Source organism: Brassica napus, chromosome A5, assembly GCF_020379485.1.
Source record: "Brassica napus cultivar Da-Ae chromosome A5, Da-Ae, whole genome shotgun sequence".
NCBI lineage: Eukaryota > Viridiplantae > Streptophyta > Magnoliopsida > Brassicales > Brassicaceae > Brassica > Brassica napus.
Window position 1 is genome coordinate 12,077,615 of NC_063438.1, and position 24,103 is coordinate 12,101,717.

At 37.4% G+C, this 24,103-nt stretch overlaps 2 protein-coding genes across 3 annotated transcripts; one reads left to right on the forward strand and one right to left on the reverse strand.

Annotated features, from left to right (window-relative positions):
- Positions 1–742: 742 nt before the first annotated feature.
- On the reverse strand, positions 743–8,706 carry LOC125608878 (protein CELLULOSE SYNTHASE INTERACTIVE 2-like). 2 transcript variants are annotated; one of them, XM_048779444.1, is made up of 8 exons: positions 8,614–8,706; positions 8,403–8,518; positions 7,586–7,660; positions 4,446–7,509; positions 1,816–4,366; positions 1,275–1,735; positions 1,079–1,195; positions 743–1,007 (listed from the first exon to the last, which is right to left on the reverse strand). In XM_048779444.1, exons 3-8 carry the CDS (start codon positions 7,648–7,650, stop codon positions 855–857), a joined length of 6,411 nt encoding a protein of 2,136 aa, XP_048635401.1. In that variant the 5' UTR covers positions 7,651–7,660; positions 8,403–8,518; positions 8,614–8,706; the 3' UTR covers positions 743–854. The 2 variants fall into 2 exon arrangements, 1 of the variants encoding a protein (XP_048635401.1); XR_007339469.1 differs by having other exon boundaries at positions 891–1,007; positions 1,079–1,229; positions 1,334–1,735.
- A 401-nt stretch (positions 8,707–9,107) lies between these two features.
- Positions 9,108–12,034, forward strand: LOC106407659 (cyclin-A1-1-like). The gene is made up of 10 exons (XM_013848531.3): positions 9,108–9,422; positions 9,515–9,791; positions 9,860–9,996; positions 10,064–10,156; positions 10,250–10,383; positions 10,478–10,553; positions 10,652–10,728; positions 11,324–11,507; positions 11,589–11,723; positions 11,814–12,034. Exons 1-10 carry the CDS (start codon positions 9,270–9,272, stop codon positions 11,898–11,900), a joined length of 1,353 nt encoding a protein of 450 aa, XP_013703985.1. The 5' UTR covers positions 9,108–9,269; the 3' UTR covers positions 11,901–12,034.
- Positions 12,035–24,103: the final 12,069 nt, after the last annotated feature.

The window sequence follows — 24,103 nt, forward strand, 5'->3', positions numbered from 1 at the left end:
CATGGGTAAGAAGTTGATATTTGAAGAGCTTTTCGAGTATATGTTTGGGGACAAACCATTAGAGAAAAAATTATTTGTGAATGGGAACTCTTTAAATGGTTTTAATTTCTGTATTTAAAAAAAAGCTTTATGACATCGTATATACCAATCAATAACTAAGCTGTATGATTTTTATTATGGTTACACCAAAGTTGGATGGTAATAGCATTTTATGTAATTAATCTAATGAAAGAAGAGCATTTTGTTTATGGCTATGAGAAGGATTCTAAAAATGACACCTAAATAATGACATTTTGGTTAATCACACATATGATATATGAGGTAAGGTTATTTTATAATAGTGCTTCTCAAATAATATAAAAAGGATATGGTTAGTGGATCAAAGTAAATTAATAGGTGTGACAATAATGTAATTTTTCTAGGTGAAAAAGGGTGGTTTATATGGCACACTGATAATCATTCTTGGTGAGCCACGTAAGCATATAAACCTTATAACAAAGTCATTTTAGCAAGATTAAATTGTAATTAATATAAAATAAAAAGTTATACTTCATCTATATTATTTTAAGAGGTGTTTAAAGTTGCTATATAAAATAACATTAAATAAAACTAATTCAACTAATAAAAAAATTATAATATTTATTATTTTGAAACAAAATCAAAATCTTTAAAAACCAATTAAACTGATACAGTGGGAGTATATTTTTTAAAAAACAAATTTTCAAATAATATACAGGAGATATTAAAGAATCACCGAATTAAATAATTTCATAGTTTAATATTTTTACATAAAATATTCAATCACAAATTGACACATTAAGTTGCGTAGATAATTAAAACACTTCAAAGGGATATTAAAATGTCTGATTCGACCAAACAATCTCGACGTCTAGACTTCTGTTCGAACCATCATCTTTCTTGCTTTCGTTACTTAGGCTAAAACTTCCACTGTAACTCCCTTCTGTCAGCACTTTATCAATTGGGATCCTCACCTTCCCCAAATTTTTCTGTGATTTTGAAAACACCATTAGCTAAAGATTCTAAAAAAAATTATTTATAGTAAAAATCAGAAACATACGTCGCGGAAAATGTTGTTTGATTTGCATACGATTTCTAGAAACAGTCCTCTAGGAGGAACAGCAAAGTCCCATGTGAAAGATTCCTTCCAAACCGGTGAGCTGGTGCGTTTCACAACCTGAACCGGTTCCGGTTAGAATCTAGTTTTTAACCTGTATCAAATAAAATCAAATTAAATCGAAACAAACCGAAGGTACCTTGGTTTTCTTTTTGGGGCAATTATCGATGATTAAGCTACAAAACGCGTTTGTGTTACCCATAGAGCGTTTCAGATTATCTCCGCGTTTGATTGCCACCGTTAAACTTCCCGGCAAACAATTCAAGAGACTGTTCCCTCTCTCGTGGAAGCTTCGCTCCGGAGATTTGGATTTCATCATCAGTTGCAGCATCGGAATCGCCTCCGCTGCTAAAACCGCCTGAGACCTCGCCGTCTCCGTCGGCATCGTTCTCCACGACTGTCTCAGCGTGTGGATCGTGTCTAACGCCGAGTCTCTCGCTTCTTTATCGCCGGATTTCAAAGCTCCGATTAAGTGAGGGATACATGCGGTTGCCGCCTCCGATGATCGGAGTTTGGGAAACGTCGTCAGAACTGCGTTTAGCGTTCTCACCACTTCCACGTTTATCATCGCAGTCGTCCATAACTCCCTCTCCATCGCAGCTGCAGTGGAAGGTGAGTCAACACTAACAGTGTCTTTGATTTCAAAACCAAAACGGAAAGATCTCGATTTGCAAGCTTACCGGTTAAAGATTTGATGATTTCACAGGAGACATACTCTTGAAGTGTATGATTAGAGAAGAGAGATCTGATCATTAGAGCTGCTTGAGTAGAAACTTGTGGATTAGATGATCTAAGCATCTCTTGAACCAAACCCACACCACCAGCTTCTGCCATAGCTTTTCTGCTCGTTCTACTGTACATTGCAAAGTTCCCTAACCCACACATCACAACCATTTGCATCTCTTCGCTTGGTTCTTCCACGATCAAGCTGATTAGTGCGCGGCACGCTAAGGCCGAGTCCGTGGCTTTAGCGATTCCTTCGTGTTGAGAGATGTCTCTGAGAGCCATAGCCACTAGGAGCTTTGCGGATTCTGATCTTGTCTCTATGTCTAGTATGTACTCTGACAAAGGAGTTATTACAAGCTTGCAGAGTTTTGTCTCCCTGACCTTTGGATTGCGTAATATCAGTTCGACTAATCTTGCAGAGAGTTCTTGGCAATGGTGTGATCTTAGCAGATCAAGTAATGCGTCGAGCGCACCAGATTCGGACATTTCTACAACACTTGACGAGTCTTTCTTCTCGTGGATGATCAATGCGTCTATGGCTAAGATCACTGTGCTCTCGGCTGTTGAGAAGAGCATTTTTGCGAGAACTGATACAGGTACTGTAAAGTAATAGTGTTCTGGATTGAATCTGAGAATATTGCTTAATATGAAAGCTGCTGATTCCCATAGAGATACAGGAAGCTGAGGATCTTCGTCGATTATAACTTTTGAGAGCTCTTGGATCCCTTCGGCGTCAGCTACTTCTTTAGTCCATGTAATTGACGATTTCTCCAAACCCATTAAAGCTGTCTCTTGTAAATTTCTTACTCGGATCCCGGCAAGCTTCACAAGAGGAACAATGAGATCCTTGGTCGCAATCTCTTCTTGGAAACGTTGCGATTCAAGTAGAGAGGTCAGTAACTCTGCGGCTGCGTGTTGAACTGTTATTGATTCGGACTCTAGCAATGGTATCAAAGGCGTAATGATTGCTGAAGATGCCATGTTTATTGATTCAAGAAGCATGGGTTTCTCCAAGATGTTTGCTACTGCTTGTAAACCACCGAGGTGGCCTTGAAAGTCCAAGTCTTTTCTACGCAAAACCAAGAGGACCGGTTGTACCATTTTTATCGCCTCTTGGCTTCTAGCAACAGCACCAACGTTTGTCAAAACTCTGAAAAGCTCTGCGATTACAGAACACAAAGAGCTTGGAGAATGTGTGGAGAGTTGACCAACGCATTGCTCGATTATCCCCATTTTAATCAGATCCATTTTACGTGGAGTGTTGTCTTTAGCCATTTTTACAAGACAAGAAATCGCACCCTCGCTGATTACATAGTTTCCAGAAGCCACAAAGCCAAAGAACAGGTTCACACAATCATGTTCTTCTGCAGCCTCTGTGTATCTTTTGCTATCCAGGAGTCTGTTCACTGCAACCATCCCAGCTTCTACAGCAGTGCTTGTTCCTGACCGGATAAGTGATATAATAGGTACCATGCAATCTGCGGCGGACGAGCTTTCTCTCAAATGTTCACTGGTAAATAGAAACGCGCATATCCTCGCAGCACTTGTCTTTGATTCAAGCGATGAGCTCTCTGAATGTAAAATCTTGTAGATGTTGTCCAATGGGTTTCCTTCAATACAATTAAAAATGTCTGGCCTTGGACATTTTGCTATAGTTAGCTTCGCCAAAGCAGTTAGAGCAATATCTCGTTCACTCTCCAACGTAGTCCTCAGCATTTCTACAAGTGGGGAAAGTGCTTTCCATGCTGATTCTGAATCTCTTATGTGCTCAGAGCTAAAAAGCTCACGGAGAGCTCTTGCGGCACTGTAGCGGGTACTTCCACAAGCAAGATGAAGGATTCCTATGAGCTGCTTCATGGAACTTAAAGCTGTTTTGTGATGTGTGATTTCCGGGCACTGAAAGAGTGATCCTAACAGTTCACAAACGGTGAGCTCGGTCGAATCTTGAGGACTCGAAGAAAGGTACTCGGCTAAAGCAATGAGACCTCCAGCTTCAGCGATAAGTAGTTTACTTGAATCTCCCCACTCTGCAATATTACTCAGAAGCCGAACAACTACTGGCAAGGTTTGTTTGTTTGCATTTGGTTTTACGAGATTCACCAGCAAAGGGATACTTTTCTGTGTCAGTGAACCACGTCTTAGTCTTTCATCTTTGAAGAGTGCCTCTAAAGTGGCCTCACAAGGCTTTTGTAATAGAGATAGCTCTTCTGCCAAGGCATAAAGATTCCATGTTTCTGATTCTGTGTTTCCAACCGAGTTTATCAGTGCTTCCACGATATCTGAATTCATTATTTCTGCAATGATTTTATCATTCCTGCTACGAACCAACGCTGCCAATATTTGTGCAGTAAAATATCCATCAATCGTTTGGTCAGATTGCATGAAAACAGCTAGAGTTGGCACAAGATTTGATACTGCTGGGGACGAAACAACGTCTGGTTCTTGAGACATAACAGCTAGGAATGATAGAAGAATCCATTTTTCTTCGGAATCCGAGACTTCCTCCTGCAAAAATAAAGATCGTAATTCAGCAACACCAACACTTGCCAAAAATAGAAGAAAGCTAGTAAGTATCCTTATGTACCTGTGTGTTGAACTTATATCTTTGAAGCTTCTCTGCAATAATTTCAAGTCCGTTGTCTTCCATAACAGTAAGAGTGTTGTTGGGATGAGAAGAGCAAAAAATGGATAGAAACCACATAGAGATTGTGCTTCCCAAGACAGTTACTGGATCAACCATGTCGGAGTCGCCCATCTTTAAGCACAAGTTGTTTGCGATGAAAGATCTTGGTCTTTGAATTTCAACTCTATATGAACAGCATAGAGAGTTCTGCTTTGACATATCAAGAAGACTGCTTACTAAGCTTTTCGAATGCCCTGATCTTCCAATTACTTCAACGCATAATGTTTTGTCCTTCTTCGCTGCGCATAGAAGCAACAGAGCTCCCCCAACTTTTATTTCAGGACTAGATGAGTTGGTTGTCCTGTTAGCCAAGGAAGAAATTGATTTCGATCGTGTGACCAAAACTTCACCTAGCGCGACAAACTGTGTCTTGCAGAAGCGAGACAAAATATCTATTGCTTTATCTTGCACGAGAGGATGACCATCAGCTACACATCGGACGAGAGAGTCCAAACTGGAAGGAGCTTCGGTGAATGCGGAAAAGGGGTTATGCGAAAAGTTAGCACCATACTTAGCTTTAGCCAGCAAAGAGAGTACTTCCAAAACATCTATAAAGGCGCTGTTGTTAAGGTCAGTAGCGTTTAAGAGCTCAATGAGTTCAGGAAGACACTGATCATTTCCTTTAAACACATCGTTAACCTGGAAATGCTTAAGTAAATGATGTAGAGCTTGTGAAGCATTTCTCTTCCCTTGTACTGTTCCTTCTCTTAATATTCTTGTCAAAGCAGAAACAACATCATCAGCTAATGCCTCGGCTGCAATATTTGGGTCGGAAAGAAGGTTGGCAAGAGTGGACATGGGGTTCTCTGCTGACTCGATCGGGTTTGTTTTTGCTGACTTTATCAATGGTCTGATCACTTCGACTTCTGGACCGGATAACTTCTTTTGTACAATCTTTTTCTTTGTTGGATTGGATAGAGAACCAATGGCGTGGGCTAGTTGCGTTGCAACGGCGTGAGTGTTTCCGCTTAAAAGCTTTGTGCATGGACTATCATTCTCATCAAATCCAAGACCACCACAAAGGTCTTTTCTTGAACTGAATAAATCAGCCAAGACAGAAGCTGCGTTCTCTTTCATCTTCTCGTTGGATGAGGCAAGTCTTTGGACAAGTGACCTCAATCCATTATTAGCTGCAGAACCCTTGGTGACAAATTCCTCCAACGAAGCCGATGCAAGAACATGGCCTAGAACTCTGATCAAATGAGTCTTTGATTTAGGAGCATCTCCGAGAAACAAAGCCTGTACTTGCTCGATAACACTTGGGTCAGCTGTTTTAATCAGTTTCAAAAGCGTATTCGCTGAGTTCTCTTGTGCTTTTGCTCCACCGTTTTGTAGAAGCCCCAAGAGTACAGGAATAGCTCCTGCTTTCTCAACGCAAAGACGTATTTCCTCGCTGTGACAACACAGGTTCCAAAGGACACGGACCGCGTCGTCCTTTGCCTTGTGCGATACACCAGTCTCTAGTATCTGCAGTAATGGAGGAATCCCGCCTGCCGAAGTAACAGCCCATCTACTTTCTTCCACCTTGTCAGTCAAGATCGCTAAGAACTCAACTGACAGTTGTTGATGAAGTTCGCTGGACAACCCAAGAAACGGTATGAGGATTTGAATCCCTTCTCTCTTCCCAATAGCTTCCCAGACATCCTCATATTTGCATAAATTTGACAAACAAGTTATCATCCGTTCACGTGGATCTCCCGTGGCCAAGATTGTTAGCCCGACTAAAACCCTCTTAGTGTCCACATTATTGAGTGATTGTGATACATCAACATTTCCATATAGACTTGACATAGCTTCCAAGATACGTTCTTGGATCAATTGAGTATCTCGGGGCTTCAGTAGTTTCACTAGTACTCCTTCTGTTAGTGTTAGATCCAACGTTACTTTATCATCGTGACTACTTGGCTGAAACTTCCTCAGAGCATAAGCAAGAGCTCCAAGAATGTCAGCGATGGGCTCAGTGAGGCGCGGAGACAATGATAGACCTCCAAGGTACACAATCAAAGCAGACATTCCTCCGCATAAGTTTGCTAAAGCTTGTGTTCCATAACTCTGTAAGACACGTTCATTTTCTTCATCTACCGGCGAAGTAACCACTGCGCTAATCAGAAGGTGGATCCCATCCAAATCTCTAGCCACATTCTTAGCTTCTTCTGACTTCGATGTGATGGCTTCTAGAGCATTGACTACACTGGCACGAACGACAAGGTTGATTTCATCACCTAGAAGCTGAGCCAGAACTTGCACAGCACCTGACTCAACTATTTTTGACACGCTAAAAGGAAAAGTCCTAATGAGACGAGCTAAGAGAGAAGCCGCGTTTGATTGAGATGCCGCGTTACTAGATTGCAGAAGCTTTAAGATGATGTCGACTCCGCCATCTTCTAGCGTTACTGTCCAGAAACAGTCTCTATCGCCGCATAGATTTCTCAAAGCTCCAACCAAATATCCTTCAACTGTTTGGTCCTGCTTCTTTTTCATCTTTAACTGATCCCATAAACTCGGTACGACGCCTTCCGTGACAAATATCTTAGTACCAACAGTATCATCATCATCCATTCCACACAAAGAAACTTCATATATGGCCTCCGCCGCTGCTCTTCTTGCGTCCACAGAGTCAGATTTCAAGAGTGACAACAGCGGCGGGATACATCCTCCTATTAGTAGTTTAGAACGCATGTTTTCGTCTTTGCATAGAACGGTCAAGATTGAAGCGGAATTGAGTTTTGCCAAAGGGGTTCCGTTCCTGACAAGTGATATGAAGGATGGCATGGCGTTCACGTTTCGTCCAATTATCTTTCTACACTCTTTTTTACCTTTTGCTAGACCGAGAAGACGAGCGCTGCTGAGCTCTTTCTCTTGCGCCGTTGATTTCTTGGCATGAAGTTGCTCAATGAGACGTGTGATCGTGTGTGCTGCTTTCTCTATATCATCAATCTCAGGCATCATTGTTTTATTGTTGTCCCTTCACGCAAAATCACCCATCAATTAGAGCAATGTAGAGCAGCAAAAGTGGATGTATTGGAAACATATCAATATACCTCTGCCTAGGAGAAGACACCGAAGGAGTTTCGTGCTGATTCATTGAGGAGGGAGGCTTTGACATCTTCTCCTTTCTGTAAATAATAAAACTTCAAGACTAATGGATACTAAAGAAATATGACTCCTGTTCTTGCAGTAAATTTTTTTTTGCTGTTTCCTTTGTTACTTAAAAGTCATTTTCTTTGTGTCACTTCCAAAAATAGATTCTATCTAGGCGAATGGTTCCAGTATATTTAAAAACCTCTGATTTTGTTATTTTATATAGTGTGTTTAATCTTTTTTGTTTTTCTCATTTGATTGGTCGTGTTGATAATTCTATATATGATATACACGTAGAACTCAAGAAATCGTGTTTTAGATGATTTAGGCCTTGTTCATTTTTTTTTAGTTGGATGTACATTTAGAGTTACCATCTGAATGGATCTAAATATTGTTTGTGTTTAAAGTTTATTTCTACACCCGAGATATATCTTCTAAGATAAATAAACAAAACACACGTAATGCTTATCAAAAACTAAAACAAACAAATGCAGAGTTGTTGAAAATGTGTTTTCTTTTATAAGATCCAGTTTTGAACCTTTAAAACGTATGTGTTTTTATTTATTTATGTTTAAGTTCCAAATTGTAAAGGAAGATTTGAATCCTAGACGTCGCCACGCCAATAAATCCAACATGCACAAAACCAGCTGTGTCAAGAAAGTTATGTTTATATAGTTTCTCCCCAATCATCAAATAGCTGATGTAAAATGTAAAAATCGTAACACATATTGAGTCATTTAAAACGCAACGTCAGATTAACTCTTTCTAATGAATTACCTTTGATTCCAGAACGTTCCACAATTCCCTCCTCCTAGGCGCAGCAAACGCCGCTCCTATATTCAGATGTTGCAGTTTTGCAATGCGTGATGATTAGTTTGAATCCTGGTTTCTTACTGAAAAGAAAACATCACGACACCGTTGCAACTTTTTTTGTTGTACATGTCAATTCTTGGCGAGTTGGATTTAAAAAGACTGTTAAGGATTTTACCTCTTTTGACGTTGCAGACAAGAATCGCTGGATAGGTTGTGTGACCAATAAAAAGAGTGTTTTAAAGGTTTGACAGAGAGGAGGGAGATATCATAAATCCCAAAAAAAGAAAAGTTCTTGCAACTGTTTTAAAAGATAAAACAAAAACTATTTACGTAATTTCCTGAATTTTCTCCAACTTTCACATCTTTTTTTTGTTTCCATTCCCGGACAATTTGTATCAGAAATCTAATTTAGTAACATTATATATTGTTTTCGTTGATAATGAATGTTCTTGGAAAAATTGTTTTTTTTTTAATGTATGCATTTCTCTTTCTTTTTGTCTGCGAGTAGAGGCTTTAGAAAAAGAAAAGCACCAAAAGTGACAGTTTGAAAATTCAAATTTGTTTTATCTTTTCTCGGCGTCTGAGATTCGAATTCAAAAAGAATACCCAACACCGATACACACCACAAAAGAGTTGACGTGGCATTAACTTAATAGGTCAGTGATGCATTCTTCGTTAGTCAGAGACACAGGAATTTAAATTTAGCTACGCTCCAGGATCGTTTTTTATAAATTCAAAATACCATTCCTTCATTTAAAGTCTTCTCTCTCTCTCTCTCTGGCAATTAAAACTCAAATTTCTCGAGGACTGGAGATTTAAACCCTTAAAAGAATGTCGAACACTAATCAGAATCGGCGGCCTTCCTTTACCTCGTCAGTGAAACCAATCTCTAACACGGCGGTTATGGCCAAGAAACGAGCCCCACTGGGTAACATCACTAATCAAAAGAAGGAGTCACAAATCCCAAATTCATCTGTTGATTTTGTAAGTATTGGTGAATTTTGCCGCAACCTTTTGCTTCCTATGTGAACAATTTTGTTTTTTTTTTTTTCTGGTTTTAATTTTATTTTTCTTAGGCGCATTGTTCGAACAAATCTGCGAAATTGAAGCAGGCACCAACACAACCTGTTTGCGTTAATGCTACTTCTTTGCTCTGTGAGCAAACCCAAGCGTCTTCTTCTAGCAAATCCGATGATGAATCTATGTCAATCGACGAGACAAAGTCTACATGTGATTCCTATAAGAGCCCTGGAGTCGAGTATATCGACAGTGAAGATGTGTCTGCTGTGGTTTCCATCGAGAGGAAGGCATTTAGCAATCTATACATAACCCCGAGTTCAGAGACAACTAACGGTCTTTTCTCTACTTTGATTATTAGTTTTTTTTGGGTTTTTTTTTCTGAATTTGTTGTTGGCTTGCAGTTAACTATTGCAGAAGATATGTATTGTCTGAAATGGAGAATAAGGATAAGTTTATCAACATCGACAATAACGATGCGGATCCGCAGCTCTGTCCACCGTTTGCTTGTGATATTTACAATCATCTTCGTGCCGCCGAGGTGAATATTTTTTTTCTATTTTGATCGAGAATGTGGTAAGTTCTGAATTTGTAAATATATGGTATAGGCAAAGAAGCGGCCTGCGGTTGACTACATGGAGACAGTTCAAAAGGATGTAAACTCTAGTATGCGTGGAATCCTAGTTGATTGGCTTGTTGAGGTGAATTATAGTTTGTCAAATTCAGATATGTGATGGCTTTTGTCAATCTTGCCAAATGTGTGAGTAAAATTTTTTTTGTTTTGTTTCTTCCAGGTATCAGAAGAGTATAGGCTTGTACCTGAGACGTTGTATCTGACAGTGAACTACATTGATAGATATCTATCTGGCAATGTGATTAGTAGACACAAGCTTCAGTTGCTCGGTGTGGCATGTATGATGGTAGCAGCGTAAGAAACGGAAATTTTCTTATCGTCTTGTTTTATTGTTCCTTTCTGTTGCTTAGGCAAAATCTAATGATGCTAAATTGCTTAAATGTTTCAGAAAATATGAAGAGATATGTGCACCACAAGTCGAGGAGTTCTGCTATATCACCGATAATACATATCTCAAGGATGAGGTTTGTCTTTTAACAGGATTTTGATTAATGAGAACAAAATCCAGTAATTTAAAATCATCGATTTTGTTTGCATGTGTTTCTTTTGGCTCTTCTTGCAGGTTCTTGACATGGAATCTGCTGTTTTGAATTACTTGAAGTTTGAAATGTCAGCCCCTACAGCCAAATGTTTTCTAAGGTTAGCAAAGATGATTGCTTCTTATCATTACAACTAGATTTTGACCCGGTCTATTTTTGAAATTAAATAAATTCTTCTTATATAATTTATATATAAGATAATGTATAGGATGCACTAAATCGTACCAAACTGAAAAAAACCCAAAATTAAGCTGAATTTCATAAATAACCGAGCATATCAGTATCCGAATTAAGGATCAAATGAGTACTTAAATTTTTAAAATACAAATTATATACCCTACTAAACATAACTAAACCATTAAAAAATTATACTATTAATGAAACTATATGTGGTAATGATCACTTCATGTGTAAACATGTTTGAATAATCTGTCTTATATTTATGGAATAATTTATTGTTAGAGTAATTATATAATAGATTATGGGAGAATAATAAATGAGTTCATTTAAATTATGTAAACTATTTATATATTTAGAGAAATATAAGGTAAGACCAAATAAATAGTTAAATCTAATGAAATGGTCTAACAACCTTGTTTAATTAGACTTTTTTAGGACTCCTTCTCTTTTAATAATATTGATATATATCTCATACAATATTACTAACCCCTTGAATCTTTAAACTTGACATTCAGACGCTTTTTTCGGGCTGCCCATGGGGTTAATGAGGCTCCGTGTATGCAGCTAGAATGTATGGCCAACTACATTGCGGAATTGTCGCTTTTGGAGTACACAATGCTCTCTCATTCTCCTTCACTTGTTGCTGCTTCTGCCATTTTCTTGGCTATGTATATTCTAGACCCAACAAGAAGACCGTGGGTATGTATTTGTACTTTGTCTAGACAGTGCTTACTTTTAAGGATCAATGTAGTAAAATGTTTGATTCTTTTGGTGAATCAGAATTCGACGTTGCAACTCTATACGCAGTATGGAGCGATGGAATTGAGAGGATGTGTGAAGGATCTTCAACGATTCTGCAGTAACGCTCACGTCTCTACTCTTCCTGCTGTAAGGGACAAGTACAGTCAACACAAAGTAAGTTTTGTAATTCTTTTTAAGAAGTGTTATGATGTTGATGTTTTTTTTTTGTTTATTAATGGGTTGACTGTTTTTTTTTAATTGCAGTACAAGTTTGTGGCAAAGAAGTTTTGTCCATCAATTATCCCCCCAGAGTTCTTCAACAACAGCTGCATTGATCAATTTTCGAATTAACTTAGTTCCAATCTTGCGTTGGATTGTCTGATTGTTGTTGTGACCATTTATATTTTTTTCATAAAATAGCTATCTATGTTCTCACTTCGAGAATTTCATGATTAGTGAAATCATAAAAATGGCAAAATTATTTAGATGATTAGATGAATATTCGGTTATGATAAGATGATTAGATGAGTATTGGATTTTGATAAGTTGCTTTTCATGAATAAGTCAAATATCAATCAGCATACTTGATATGATATATCTACCGGTGCCGGAGCCAGAAACTTTTTTTATTGGAGATATAATTTTTTTCAAATAATATTTAATATTAAATAAAGTGATAAACAACTGGTATTTTTAAATAAATATTTTAATTATTTATATGATTTAACATATAACTTAAATATTTTTAATCAAAAATGTGTATAGTATTTGTACAGAAATTAACCTAATCATGGCTCATGGGGAAATAATAAAAACTTACATCTCATCAAAATAGTTAACCAATGAAAAATATATAAAATAGTTATTTAACACGACTGAACAAACCTCTTTAAATAAAATACAAAAATGCATTCAATATTTTCTTATGGATATTAGTGTCCATGCAAAATAGGAAAGTATCAATAATTTATTTCAACTGATAAATATGAGATTAAAAATAAAACTGAAATGGTGAGATGTGAGGCTTGAGCGAAGGTTTGGTGAGGGCAGGAAGAAAATTTAACGGGGGCAAGACAAGCTGATTTAGTGAAGCTTTGGTTAATTACTTAACGATTTTGATAAATATTTTGTTTTATCTGGGGCAGTTGCCCCCCCCTCTCCACTAACGTAGCTCCGCCACGATATCTACTAAATGTCAACTTAACCATGGAATGCAATTTTGTTTGGTAGATACTAGATAGCATGGTTAAATGGTGAAAAAGCACAATCTTCTATCTTTTGTGGGAAATTTGTCAATTATGACTCAAAACTTGATTTTAACCCCAAAAGTATCTCAAATTTGAATTAAATACAAAAGTAATCCAAAACGCTAGTAAAATTACAACTAGCCTCTTATGACCAAACAAAAAACCATAAATTTTTACGAATATAACCTCGTAAAGTCTTTTGAGATTTTGTAAGTCTTCTCAAGTTCTGTAAATCTTCTAGAACCAACCCCTTATAGTAGATCTTAAAAATAATTTATTAATAATTCGAGAGGAAAAAAATAGTAGATTGTTAAAATAATTTATAAGATCTTAAAAATAAATTTTCCCTAGACTTAACTCTCGTAAAGTCTTCCAGGAAGTCTTCTCATATAATAGATTTTAAAAATAATTTATAAATTTTGTAAGAAAATTAAAATCATGTAATTATAAATAGTTGTAAGTGATATAAATTAAAATATAATAAAATTGAATTGTTTTCAACATAAATGAGTGAAAGTAGTGTGTCATGATATTTTTTGGTTTAGGGTTTGACAACATATGTTGTAGTATTTTATGTATTCTTAGTGTTAGATTTTGGAAGCTTAACATTTTTTGAAAAAATAAATTTTGACATATATATGTTTAGTTTTGTGTATATTAAACATTTTTTTAAGTTTAATGAAGTGTTCGTTTCTATTTAATTAGTTATTTGAGTTTATGATTTATATTTAGAGTCTAGAAGACTTTCAAGAGTCTTATGAATCGATAAAATTTAATCTTATTGAAATTTTTGTCTCTTTTTATAAAGAGAATTTACACATTCTCTCACTTCCTCCTAAATGGCTGCAACAAAAATGTAATATTTCTCATTCTAAAACTCTCCAACCTCTCTCCAATCTCTTTGAACTTAAAACCACCAAACTTTTTATCAATTTATAGTTATTTCATGTCTTCTCACTGATTTATTTTGTTTTTACAGGTTTTTTATTACATGGTTCTAATCTTCCACTCCTTTAAAGGTAGATCTATAAATCATATTTTCTTATTTGGTAACCTATTGATGCTTAAAGCATTAACCTTTTGAAAACTCTTTTGGTTGTTTTAATCTCTTACCTTGTTTTTGAAGTTTTTCTATGTTTTGAAGCCATTTTAATGCTGGATATGCAGGTTTTTTTTCAGATCTGAGACAAACGTGGAAGACTTCCAGGGAAGGCTTCTCGGATAGGAAAGTCTTCTAACATTTAATGCACTAGAAGACTTCTAGGAAATCTTTTGGAAGACTCTGGTGGAGTCTTCTCCCATCTCTCTTCTCTTATTTCAGATCTGAGTGTTTTGGTAAGTTTATATGTCTAATTTTTTTTTTCATTTGGTAACCTCTGGTTGATTAAAACTCTTATCTTTTTCACAATTTATCATTTATTTGTAAACACCAAACATTATATCATATTATTTTCATTACATGGTTCTCATCTTCGACTCCTTTAAAGGTAGATCTATAAATCATATTTTCTTATTTGGTAACCTGTTGTTTCTTAAAGCTCTTACTTTTTAAAAATTCTTTTGGTTGTTTTAAGCTTTTATCTTAGTTTTGAAGTTTTTCTATGTTTTGAAGCCATTTGAATTTTTTTGGATATGCAGATTTTTCATATCTGAGACAGACTTGATAGACTTCGAGGAAAGTCTTCTCGGAAGTCTTCTAACATTTAATGCACTAGACGACTTCATGGAAGTCTTCTGGAAGTCTTTTGACAAAGTCTTCTCCCATGTCAAGAGGAGTCTAAGCTTGTCTTTGCGCTGGAATGAGCTATAATAGTTTTGTTTATGGTCTGTTTTGTAATTTGTATGTGTACTCTTTTAGTTGTGAATTCTTTTGTAAATTTGAAAAGATATTAATGAAAAAATTGGTAAATATGTTCATGTTTACAATATTATCTTGCAAAAAGTACTTGACATTATTGAAGTTATTGATACAACTTCAATAGCAAAACACAATAAAACAAAAATTTAGTCAAATTTACTACAACTAATGGAGAAAATTTCTCAAGAAAATTTAGTCAAATTCCCAAAACATCAAACATTACATTAGTTCAAACCTATAACAGTTTCACTAGAAGTCTTCTGGGAAGTCTTCCAGAAGACATCTTCTCAGTAGAGTTTTGGGAAGACTTAAATTTCAAGCGGGATATTTAAATATAAGGGGGAAATTAAAATTTAAGCGGAAAAATCAAATTTTAAGTGAAAATTAAAATTTCAAATTTCATGAAATTTAAAAAGTATATCTTATGATCTAAGAAGACACATTAAACCATATGGCTTGATATTCTTGAAGTTACTTAACACTTTTGAAAGTTAGAAAATATATATATTAAAGTTAACAAGTTTTACAAAAACTAACGTAGAAGTCTTCCCTCATTAGCTAGAAACATTAATAACCATGAATTTTGTTAACCTCATAATTATCACCAATTAAGTTATAAATTTCATTCAGAATCCCCAATATTGACTAATATACATGAACTGATAAGAAAATATTAAAAAGTCTTTATAATTTTAGAGAAAATGAAATTTTATTAAACGTTGACATAGACGACTTCCACGAAAGTCGTCTGGAAGACTTACATGGAAATCTTCTGGTCAATGCATAGGTTAGTTTTGCAATTCACTTTATGTGTCAGAAATTTGACCTTTCCTAGACGATGATGACTTCGATGTAAGTCTTCCGGCAGATGACTTACACGGAAGTCTTATGTAATAACCAAGGTTTGACCAGAATCTCGGAATAAAATCCTGGAAGATTTCCATGTAAGTCGTCTGCTGGAAGACTTAAATGGAAGTCGTTCGAATAAAATTAAATATTTAAGTTTTATTTTTCAGTTGCAAAGTAACCTGAAACGACTTACTTAGAAGTTGTCTAGTAAAAATTAAATATTTAATTTTTATTTTTCTGTTGGACGACTTCCGTGTAAGTCACAGAAATCGTCTAGGAAAAATCCAATTTTTGACACAATCTGGTCAAATGCAAAACTAACTTGTTTATCCTAGACGACTTACCGGGAAGTCTTCTCTTATTTTTTTGAAAACAAAGAAAACCGGAAGACTCTCAGAGAAGCCGTCTCTAAAAGACACACATAAAGTCAATTGCGAAACTAACATATACATTGACCAGAAGACTTCCGTGTAATTCTTCTCGCCGGAGAAGACTTACACGGAAGTCTTTTGACGGACAAATCTGAAAAAAAATTGATTTCATAGCTTTAACCATTAAGATAACTTGTTTAGCTTTCTCCAACCACACAATACTTCACCACCAAAGCAACCAACTTGTTATGACCACGAATCATGAGCTTGAATGGTTCAATGAACCTTACATAATTTAGAATCAAAATATTGGGTTTTGGATGAACATATAGAGAAAGTTAAAGATATGTTGTTTTTAGTTCATAAGAAATGAGATAGAAGGAGTCAAAATCGATTTTTAGGTGCATTAAGAGCTTCAAATTAGTTGTCCATGGTGGTTAGTGTATTGATGACAATGGTAATATTGTGAATACTTGAAGATGATTGATACCACTCAAATTACCCTAAGAAGTGAATTACTCTCTCAAATAAGATGTTCAATTGTAGTACTTAGGGATCGAATCCACAAGGAGCTAGGGAATCTATTAAAGCTAGTAATTTATTAATTCTAAGTGTTTGTTGTTTTATGGTTTTAAAGTAAATAGCAATCCTAATTGAGCAAGTCTATTGCTCGACTAACTTATTGGAAAGGGTATTAGATGCAAGGTTTCTATTCAGGTGTTGGAGATTATAATCTTATAGATACCTATCAGTTGTATGCATGATATATTAAAGCTCAACCCCTTAAACACATTGATCAGCGATGGCAATGTTTCACTGGTTAACTAACTAGATCTTGGATCTCAACGGTCGTTTGTGGATCACAAGAAAGTGTCGATCGATGGTCCTATAGGGATATCGATCGATACACCTTTCGCAAATATCGATCGATTTTCAGAAGACAATATCGATCGATGCTTCTAGTTTAGCCCTAGGCGCAGATTGATAATGCTCACTAGCTGTCTAGTTCAGCGGTAGCCTTTTTCTAGCAGTCCTAGCATGACATATTAGATTCAGGACTGGATGGTCAAGGATGCTTGACTTATGCAGATTCCTAAGTTCAATATTCTAGTTAGCTAATCTAGAACAAGCATTAAGAATAATCAATTAATGAATACCACAACTTAGCAATCTATAGTTGGAGAAAATCCCTCTAACCTATTTGAACCCTGAATCTAACAAGTAAACTACTCAGACATAGCTAAGCAATTCATGACACAAAATATAAAGAAAAACTGCATATAATAGAATAGCTGAATCAATGGAGTTCCAATCACAAATCTCTCTATGATCTTCTCTCCTAAAACTCTATGCTGAAAATAAGAATACAAAGGTGGCCAAAAGCTCTCTTGCCTCCTAACACTTAGGCAAGTATATAACTATTAGGTTAAAAACTCGTCAGGGGTAATCTTGTAATTTGGTGAAGTCTTGGGTTTAAAGTCGGCTGAAACCAAGTCTTGCTTCCGCGTCTCGACATCGATCGATGGTACAGGATGTACATCGATCGATCATAATCTTCAATCGTCGAGGCTTCTCTTCTGTATCGATCGACGTCACTGGATGTGCATCGATCGATTGTTTCTTCTTCGTATCTACCTCTTATGGTCAGCTCGGATGAAATCTGTTTTAAGCTCCTAAATGCTCCATGATCATCACTTTACTCCAAGATACTTCTGAACCTGAAAACATACCTAATAGGATAGAATATATTGTATATAGATAGTAAAATACTCATATACCATGGGTAATCTCTGTAGCTCTTTCCTGCCAGTAATCCTCATCATACTCCTCAGTAGGATCCTCATTGGATGAAAGAATCACAGTCTCCACTGCAAAAATTTCATGGAATCCGCTATCTGCCCAACTGCCTATGGAATAGTCATCTCGTCCGTTCTTGTTGGGTTGTTGAAAGGCGAAATCTGGATAATACTGATCTGTTGATGTGGAGTGGTCTACCGGTTGATTCCCGTCGGGCAACGTGGAATAGCGTTCATCGGTCGTCAGTGACTTATTGAAATCAATCGATGTGATAGTGTGAGTGTCGATCGATTCCGAGTACTCGGTTTCGTACTCTGCTCCACAATGGCATGCTGCAATGTAACCAAGATAATTTCCAAGCTCCACGACGTTGACCTGTTGTCTCACAACTCGAACTAGGTCATAGTGGACATCTGGATCTATCAATGTCAGACATAATCTGTTGGTGTTCATGTCACATACAGCTCCTACTGTAGCCAGGAAAGCTCTTCCAAGCAGAAGTGAAGAGGTCCAGTTAAGCTTAATGTCCAGGACATGAAAATCTAATGGGACAAGGGCATTACTAATCTGTACCTCAAGGTCTCTTATTATGCCTCCTGAGCTTCTTTATGAAAGATCCACGAAGGTGAAAGATTCTGATGAGGGCTCTATTTTCAGACCCAGCTGGTCTTCCATAACCTTAGGTAGAATACTGACTGATGCTCCTGTGTCACAAAGTGCATGGGGAAATTCAATACCTTTTACCATACATGGTATTGCAAACTTTCCATGATCACTCTTCTTTTTCAATGTGATCCTTAGTTTCATCCTTTCCCTGACATGATGAAACATTCTCCTAATGTCCTCCTCAGTTTCCTTCGTCTCCGTGAAGAACATCCATAACCGGCATATGTAGTAAACTTCATCAAAATGTTTTTCCACTGGGATTCTAAGGACTCTCTTAGTGAAACTATCCATCTCCTTCTCATTAGCTTCCCTCTTAAGGTGTTTAGGAATCTTCTCCTTCCTTTTCCTTAACATTATTCCCTCAGTTGCCTCATCATCTTTCATAGGCTCTGGTGTAGTGTCTGAAGGGTTGGTTGTAGGTTCTGGTGGGTTTGCTAAAGGATTAGGAGGTGGTCTGAGTGCGTTGATTCGATTACTATCAATTGATGGTAATCGCACTCGGTAGGTGAGAGGTTCCCGTAGATCGATGGGAGGTGAGGGGGGTCGATCGATGTTGGTCTCTCTCTGTCGATCGACGGCTGGCTCATGCGGTCGATCGATTTTAACGTAGAAAGGGAAGGGTGGGTGAGGATGTTTTTCTGTGAATTCCTCATGAGTAATGATTCGAACTGCACTACACTCCGCAGTCGATTCAGGAGATGACGTCGATCGATGTCCAGAGTAATCCATTGATCGATACTCGTCCTGGTCTGTCGAGCGATGTGCATCCATTGACATCGGTCGACACCAATGTGATCCGCCGAAACTCATGGAGCTTTCAACTTTGAAATCTCCTTCTCCAAGCTTCTCATGCTTCACCACTTGCCAAAAATCATCATCTAGGATGGCATTCACGTGGTGTTTTGCTTTCTCAACTCCTACCTCTCTAGCCAAGGCTTCTTGCCTCTTTACAGTGTCTCAAGTCTGAGCGACTTGCATTTCAAGCTTCCTCACTTGTGTACCTAAGGTCTCAATCCTTGTGTTCAGACTGTTGTAGGCTGAATCTATCTTCTCACTGAAATCCACAGTGAGTTGTTGCTGTCCTTCCAGAACTCTGTCAAGCATTGCTTCAATCTTGCTTTCCTGAGTCTGTGGTGGTGGATTCTGGTAGTATGAGTTTCCATAGCATCTGTTGTTGTTGCTGAAAGGTTTCTAGAACTGTGAACTCTGGTTACTCCTCTTACCATTGCTAAAGTAGTTTCTGTTTCCACCCTGGTTTCCAGACCTCTGAAATCCAATATCTCCAATGTAGTTCACATCTTCTTCTCCTTCCATGTCTACTATTACTTCTCCTTCAGCTGAGCAGACCTACTTCCTAAGAAGCTCATGAACCACATCTAACTTTGTTCCAACTTCGTCCATCTGCTCCTTTCTCAGGGATGCAACATACTTCTTCCTCTCAAAGTCAGTGTTCTTAGTGATGCTGCTGTTTGCTAGATTTTCTATCAGTCTCATAGCTTCCACCGGATTTCTGGTGTTGAAGTTTCCCTCACTAGCTGTATCAAGAGCCATTTGATACCTCAAAGCGATACCTCTGAAGAAAGTGCTCAGCAGTTGTACTTCATTGAATCCGTGGTATGGACAGTCTCGCTGGAAGAACTTGAATCTGATCCACGCATCTTTGAAAGACTCTCCAGTCTCCTACGCAAATATAGAAATTTTTCTCCTCAAGTAAAAGAAGTTTCGCAAGAAAGCATTCTTGATGTCGGCCCAGGATTTTAGAGATCTTGTGGGTAGCTGCTTAAGCCAGTGCATCGCTTCTCCAGTCAGAGTATACTTGAAGAGCTTGCACAATAGGTAGTCCTCAGGGACTCCATCCATACGAATAGCAACAATAAGATCCTCAAACCTCTCCAAGTGGTCCATAGGATGCTCGTGCGGTAACCCAGAGTAGGGTAGCTGCGACACGAGTGTGTAGTACTGAGGCTTCAGCTCGAAATTCTCCTTCTGAATCTCTGGAAGGCGAATAGCTTATCTGTTGGTGTAGTACTCATCTAGACGATTGTAGTCGGCCAGTGCCTTTGGTTGAGCAGCCTCTTCTACAGGTTGAGCAGCTCCTGAAGCATCATCATCAGGGATTACATTCCCCTGAGCGTCTAGTTTCTGACCTGTTGCATTACGCAGATGACAATCCTGGTCATACAGGTCTCCATTCTTATCCTGTTTGAGAATAACAATCGCAACCATGTTTCGAGACTAAGGATCGATCGATGTACGCGGTGTAGCATCGATCGATGTCGAACGATGTGGATCGGTCGACGATGAAGGTCGGGTGTCGGTCGATGGGTGGGTGCGAGAATCAGTCGACGTGAAAACTGCTGCGTCGAGCGATGTGGAACATTGATCTTTGCGGATCGTGCGTTCCAAGTGAGCAGGATTTTTTGAGAATAGCAGGTGTTTTTCCTTGTTGCTTCTGGTACTGCTTGGTATGTACCTGAAAAGACAAGAAAATATTTTGTGTCAGAATGGGGGTAAAGAAAAAAATAAGAATCAATAACACTAAATCTAAAGGCGATCAAAGCTCCCCGGCAACGGCGCCAAATTTGATACCACTCAAATTACCCTAAGGAGTGAATTACTCTCTCAAATAAGAGGTTCAATTGTAGTTCTTAGGGATTGAATCCACAAGGAGCTAGGGAACCTATTAAATCTAGTAATTTATTAATTCTAAGTGTTTGTTGTTTTATGGTTTTAAAGTAAATAGCAATCCTAATTGAGCAAGTCTATTGCTCGACTAACAAGATGATTGGGGGTGTAACTTATTGGGAAGGGTATTAGATGCAAGGTTTCTATTCATGTGTTGGAGATTATAATCCTATAGATGCATATCAGTTGCATGCATGATATATTAGAGCTCAACCCTTAAACATAGTGATCAGCGATGGCAATGTTTCACTGGTTAACTAACTAGATCTTGGATCTCAACTGTCGTTTGTTTATCACAAGAAAGTCTCGATCGATGGTCCTATAGGGATATCGATCGATACAGCTTTCGCAAATATCGATCGATTTTCAGAAGACCATATCGATCGATGCTTCTAGTTAAGCCCTAGGCACAGGTTGATAATGCTCACTAGCTGTCTAGTTGAGCGGTAGCCTTTTTCTAGTAGTCATAGAATGACATATTAGATTCAGGACTGGATGGTCAAGGATGCTTGACTCATTCAGATTCATAAGTTCAATATTCTAGTTAGCTAATCTAGAACAAACATTAAGAACAGTCAATCAACGAATACCACAACTTAGCAATCTATAGTTGGGGCTAATCCCTCTAACCTATTTGAACCCTGAATCTAACAGGTAAACTACTCAGACATAGCTAAGCAATTCATGACACAAAATATAAAGAAAAACTGCATATATAAGAATAGCTGAATCAATGGAGTTCCAATCACAAATTTCTCTATGATCTTCTCTCCTAAAACTCTCTGCTGAAAATAAGAATACAAAGGTGGCTAAAAGCTCTCTTGCCTCCTTACACTTAGGCAAGTATATAACTATTAGGTTAAAAACTTGTCAGGGGTAATTTTGTAATTTGGTGAAGTCTTGGGTTTAAAGTCAGCTGAAACCAAGTCGTGCTTCCGCGTCTCGACATCGATCGATGGTACAGGATATACATCGATTGATCATAATCTTCAATCGTCGAGGCTTCTCTTCTGTATCGATCGACGTCACTGGATGTGCATCGATCGATTGTTTCTTCTTCGTATCGACCTCTTATTGTCAGCTCGGATGAAATCTCTTTTAAGCTCCTAAATGGTTCATAATCATCACTTTACTCTAAGATACTTCTTAACCTAAAAACATACCTAATAGGATAGAATATATAGTATATAGATAGTATACTACTCATATACCATGGGTAAAAATGGATCAAATCCATGGTATATCAATGATGAGGATGAGAGAGTAAAAAACTTATTTTTGAAAAAATAAAAATAAAATAATAGCATTTGCGGAAAAAATCCAAACTTCTGTGGTGAATAGGACAAATGAAAGTTCCATAAAAATCATGGGTTAGTTTTGTGTTTGACTTTGAGTTTTGAGTCATGTTTGCAAAAAGCCCATCTTCAATTAAATTAAAACAGAAGTGCAAAATAATAATTTCCTAAATTTAAGTGTTTTCTTACATTTGTACTTTCTTTTTCAAACACATTATAACCACTTAATTTATTATATTTTCCAAATAATTCTAACCATTTCATTTATTGTCTTTTCTAAATATTTCGACAACATTTAATACAAAAGTATAAAACATAATTTACATATTGTAAATTCTTTTATTAAATCTTTTTCATTCTTTTTTTTTTCCAGTTTTCCTTACTAGTTTATTAATTATTTTTACCATAATAATTTGACATCATTTATTTTAGATGTCAATCATAATAATTCGACAAGTTGGAATGAAATATCTTCATTCGTGACAAAAATTCAAAACAGTTAACAATAAGTTTTTTATTTGTTTACATAATCAATTACGCATGGGCATTCATGTACATGTTAAGGTACTAGTTGTTTCCTCCGGGTATCAAATTTTCGGTTTTGATATTAGGCCCTATTCGGGTATTATAAATTTGTGGGTGGGTTCTGAGTCAAGTCCTCCCTGATCCAAGCGGGTTCGGTTCTAATGAATATGAACCTAAAAGTATTCAAATAACCAATGTATCTGAAACGAGTTATGATATTTGTACCAAAAGTAACCATATTACCCAATTCGGTTAAGATATTTATATTCAAACTAAAAAAATAGCAATAGTAACAATATTATTCTATTCGGTTCAGATATGTTTTGATGTATATTGTTAGGGGATTTTTGTGTAGGATCTTTGTGAGTACCAGAGAACGATGGACAAGGCTGGTTATTGTATTGATTTCGTGTAGAGTTTGAGAGATACAACAGAGGTAAAGACTTGAAGAAACGTTTTATTGAGTAAAAAAGCCGGAACTACAATGATTGGTGTATAAACCATAGTTCTAGCCGTCTAACTCTAATCTCTAAGTCTTGAAGTGTCCATCCCTTGCTTTAAAGTTTAGGTTCCCTTAGGTTAAACTCTTCCATATTCGGAAATATGGAAGGTTCTCCTTATCGGAAGCTTTCTTTTTCCCGGAGGAAGGGGGTGGTCCCCCAGAGTACTTCATAGCGGGGAATCGGGGTACCTCCTAGCGGGGAACCGGGGTACCTCCTAGCGGGGATCCAGAGGCCGGTGTCCTGCCTTGGGTCTGGAGGAATTCAATAGCTAAGTATTTTTTCCCCAACAGTTTGCCCCTTATTGCTCGTTTTCGTCATCGAACTCGAGGAATAACCTGTGCACTCAAATCAACCGGAGTTGCTCATTCTCAGTAGGCTTCCCTTAGGCAGGACATCACTCCAGTTATCTTGCGATCCCGGGTTCCCCTCAGGCCGGAACCACACTCTGAACCCGGGGGAGGACCAGTTCCCTCACTCCAGACCGGGGTCTGGCGCTATTAAACCCCTTATTTCTTGTCGGAGATGGAGAAGCTCTGGGCTTCTGATGGCGTCTTGGAGACGGTGGAGCCTGGAGCTCTGATGTTTCCTGAGGAGGAGCTTATGTATTAATGTGAGGGGATAGAATAGGAGGCTGGTGCCCGTTCGGTTGATGATACTAGATGCTATTCTTACTCTTCAAAACTGTGTATCTTTTTTCGAAACTTTCCTTTTCGTAGGAAGGATTTCCCTTTTTTCTGCAAGGATCGGGTTTCCTTTTC

What these genes read in the sequence shown, in the direction of transcription:
- LOC106407659 (XM_013848531.3), top strand. Translation starts at nt 9,270, where the DNA reads ATGTCGAACACTAATCAGAATCGGCGGCCTTCCTTTACCTCGTCAGTG. An exon ending in ATACATATCTCAAGGATGAG is followed by an intron (nt 10,554 to 10,651) that starts GTTTGTCTTTTA and finishes CTCTTCTTGCAG; the next exon opens with GTTCTTGACATGGAATCTGC. An exon ending in ACCCAACAAGAAGACCGTGG is followed by an intron (nt 11,508 to 11,588) that starts GTATGTATTTGT and finishes TTGGTGAATCAG; the next exon opens with AATTCGACGTTGCAACTCTA.
- LOC125608878 (XM_048779444.1), bottom strand. Translation starts at nt 7,650, where the DNA reads ATGTCAAAGCCTCCCTCCTCAATGAATCAGCACGAAACTCCTTCGGTG. An exon ending in AATCATCAAATCTTTAACCG is followed by an intron (nt 1,736 to 1,815) that starts GTAAGCTTGCAA and finishes CTTCCACTGCAG; the next exon opens with CTGCGATGGAGAGGGAGTTA. An exon ending in GCCCCAAAAAGAAAACCAAG is followed by an intron (nt 1,196 to 1,274) that starts GTACCTTCGGTT and finishes GAACCGGTTCAG; the next exon opens with GTTGTGAAACGCACCAGCTC.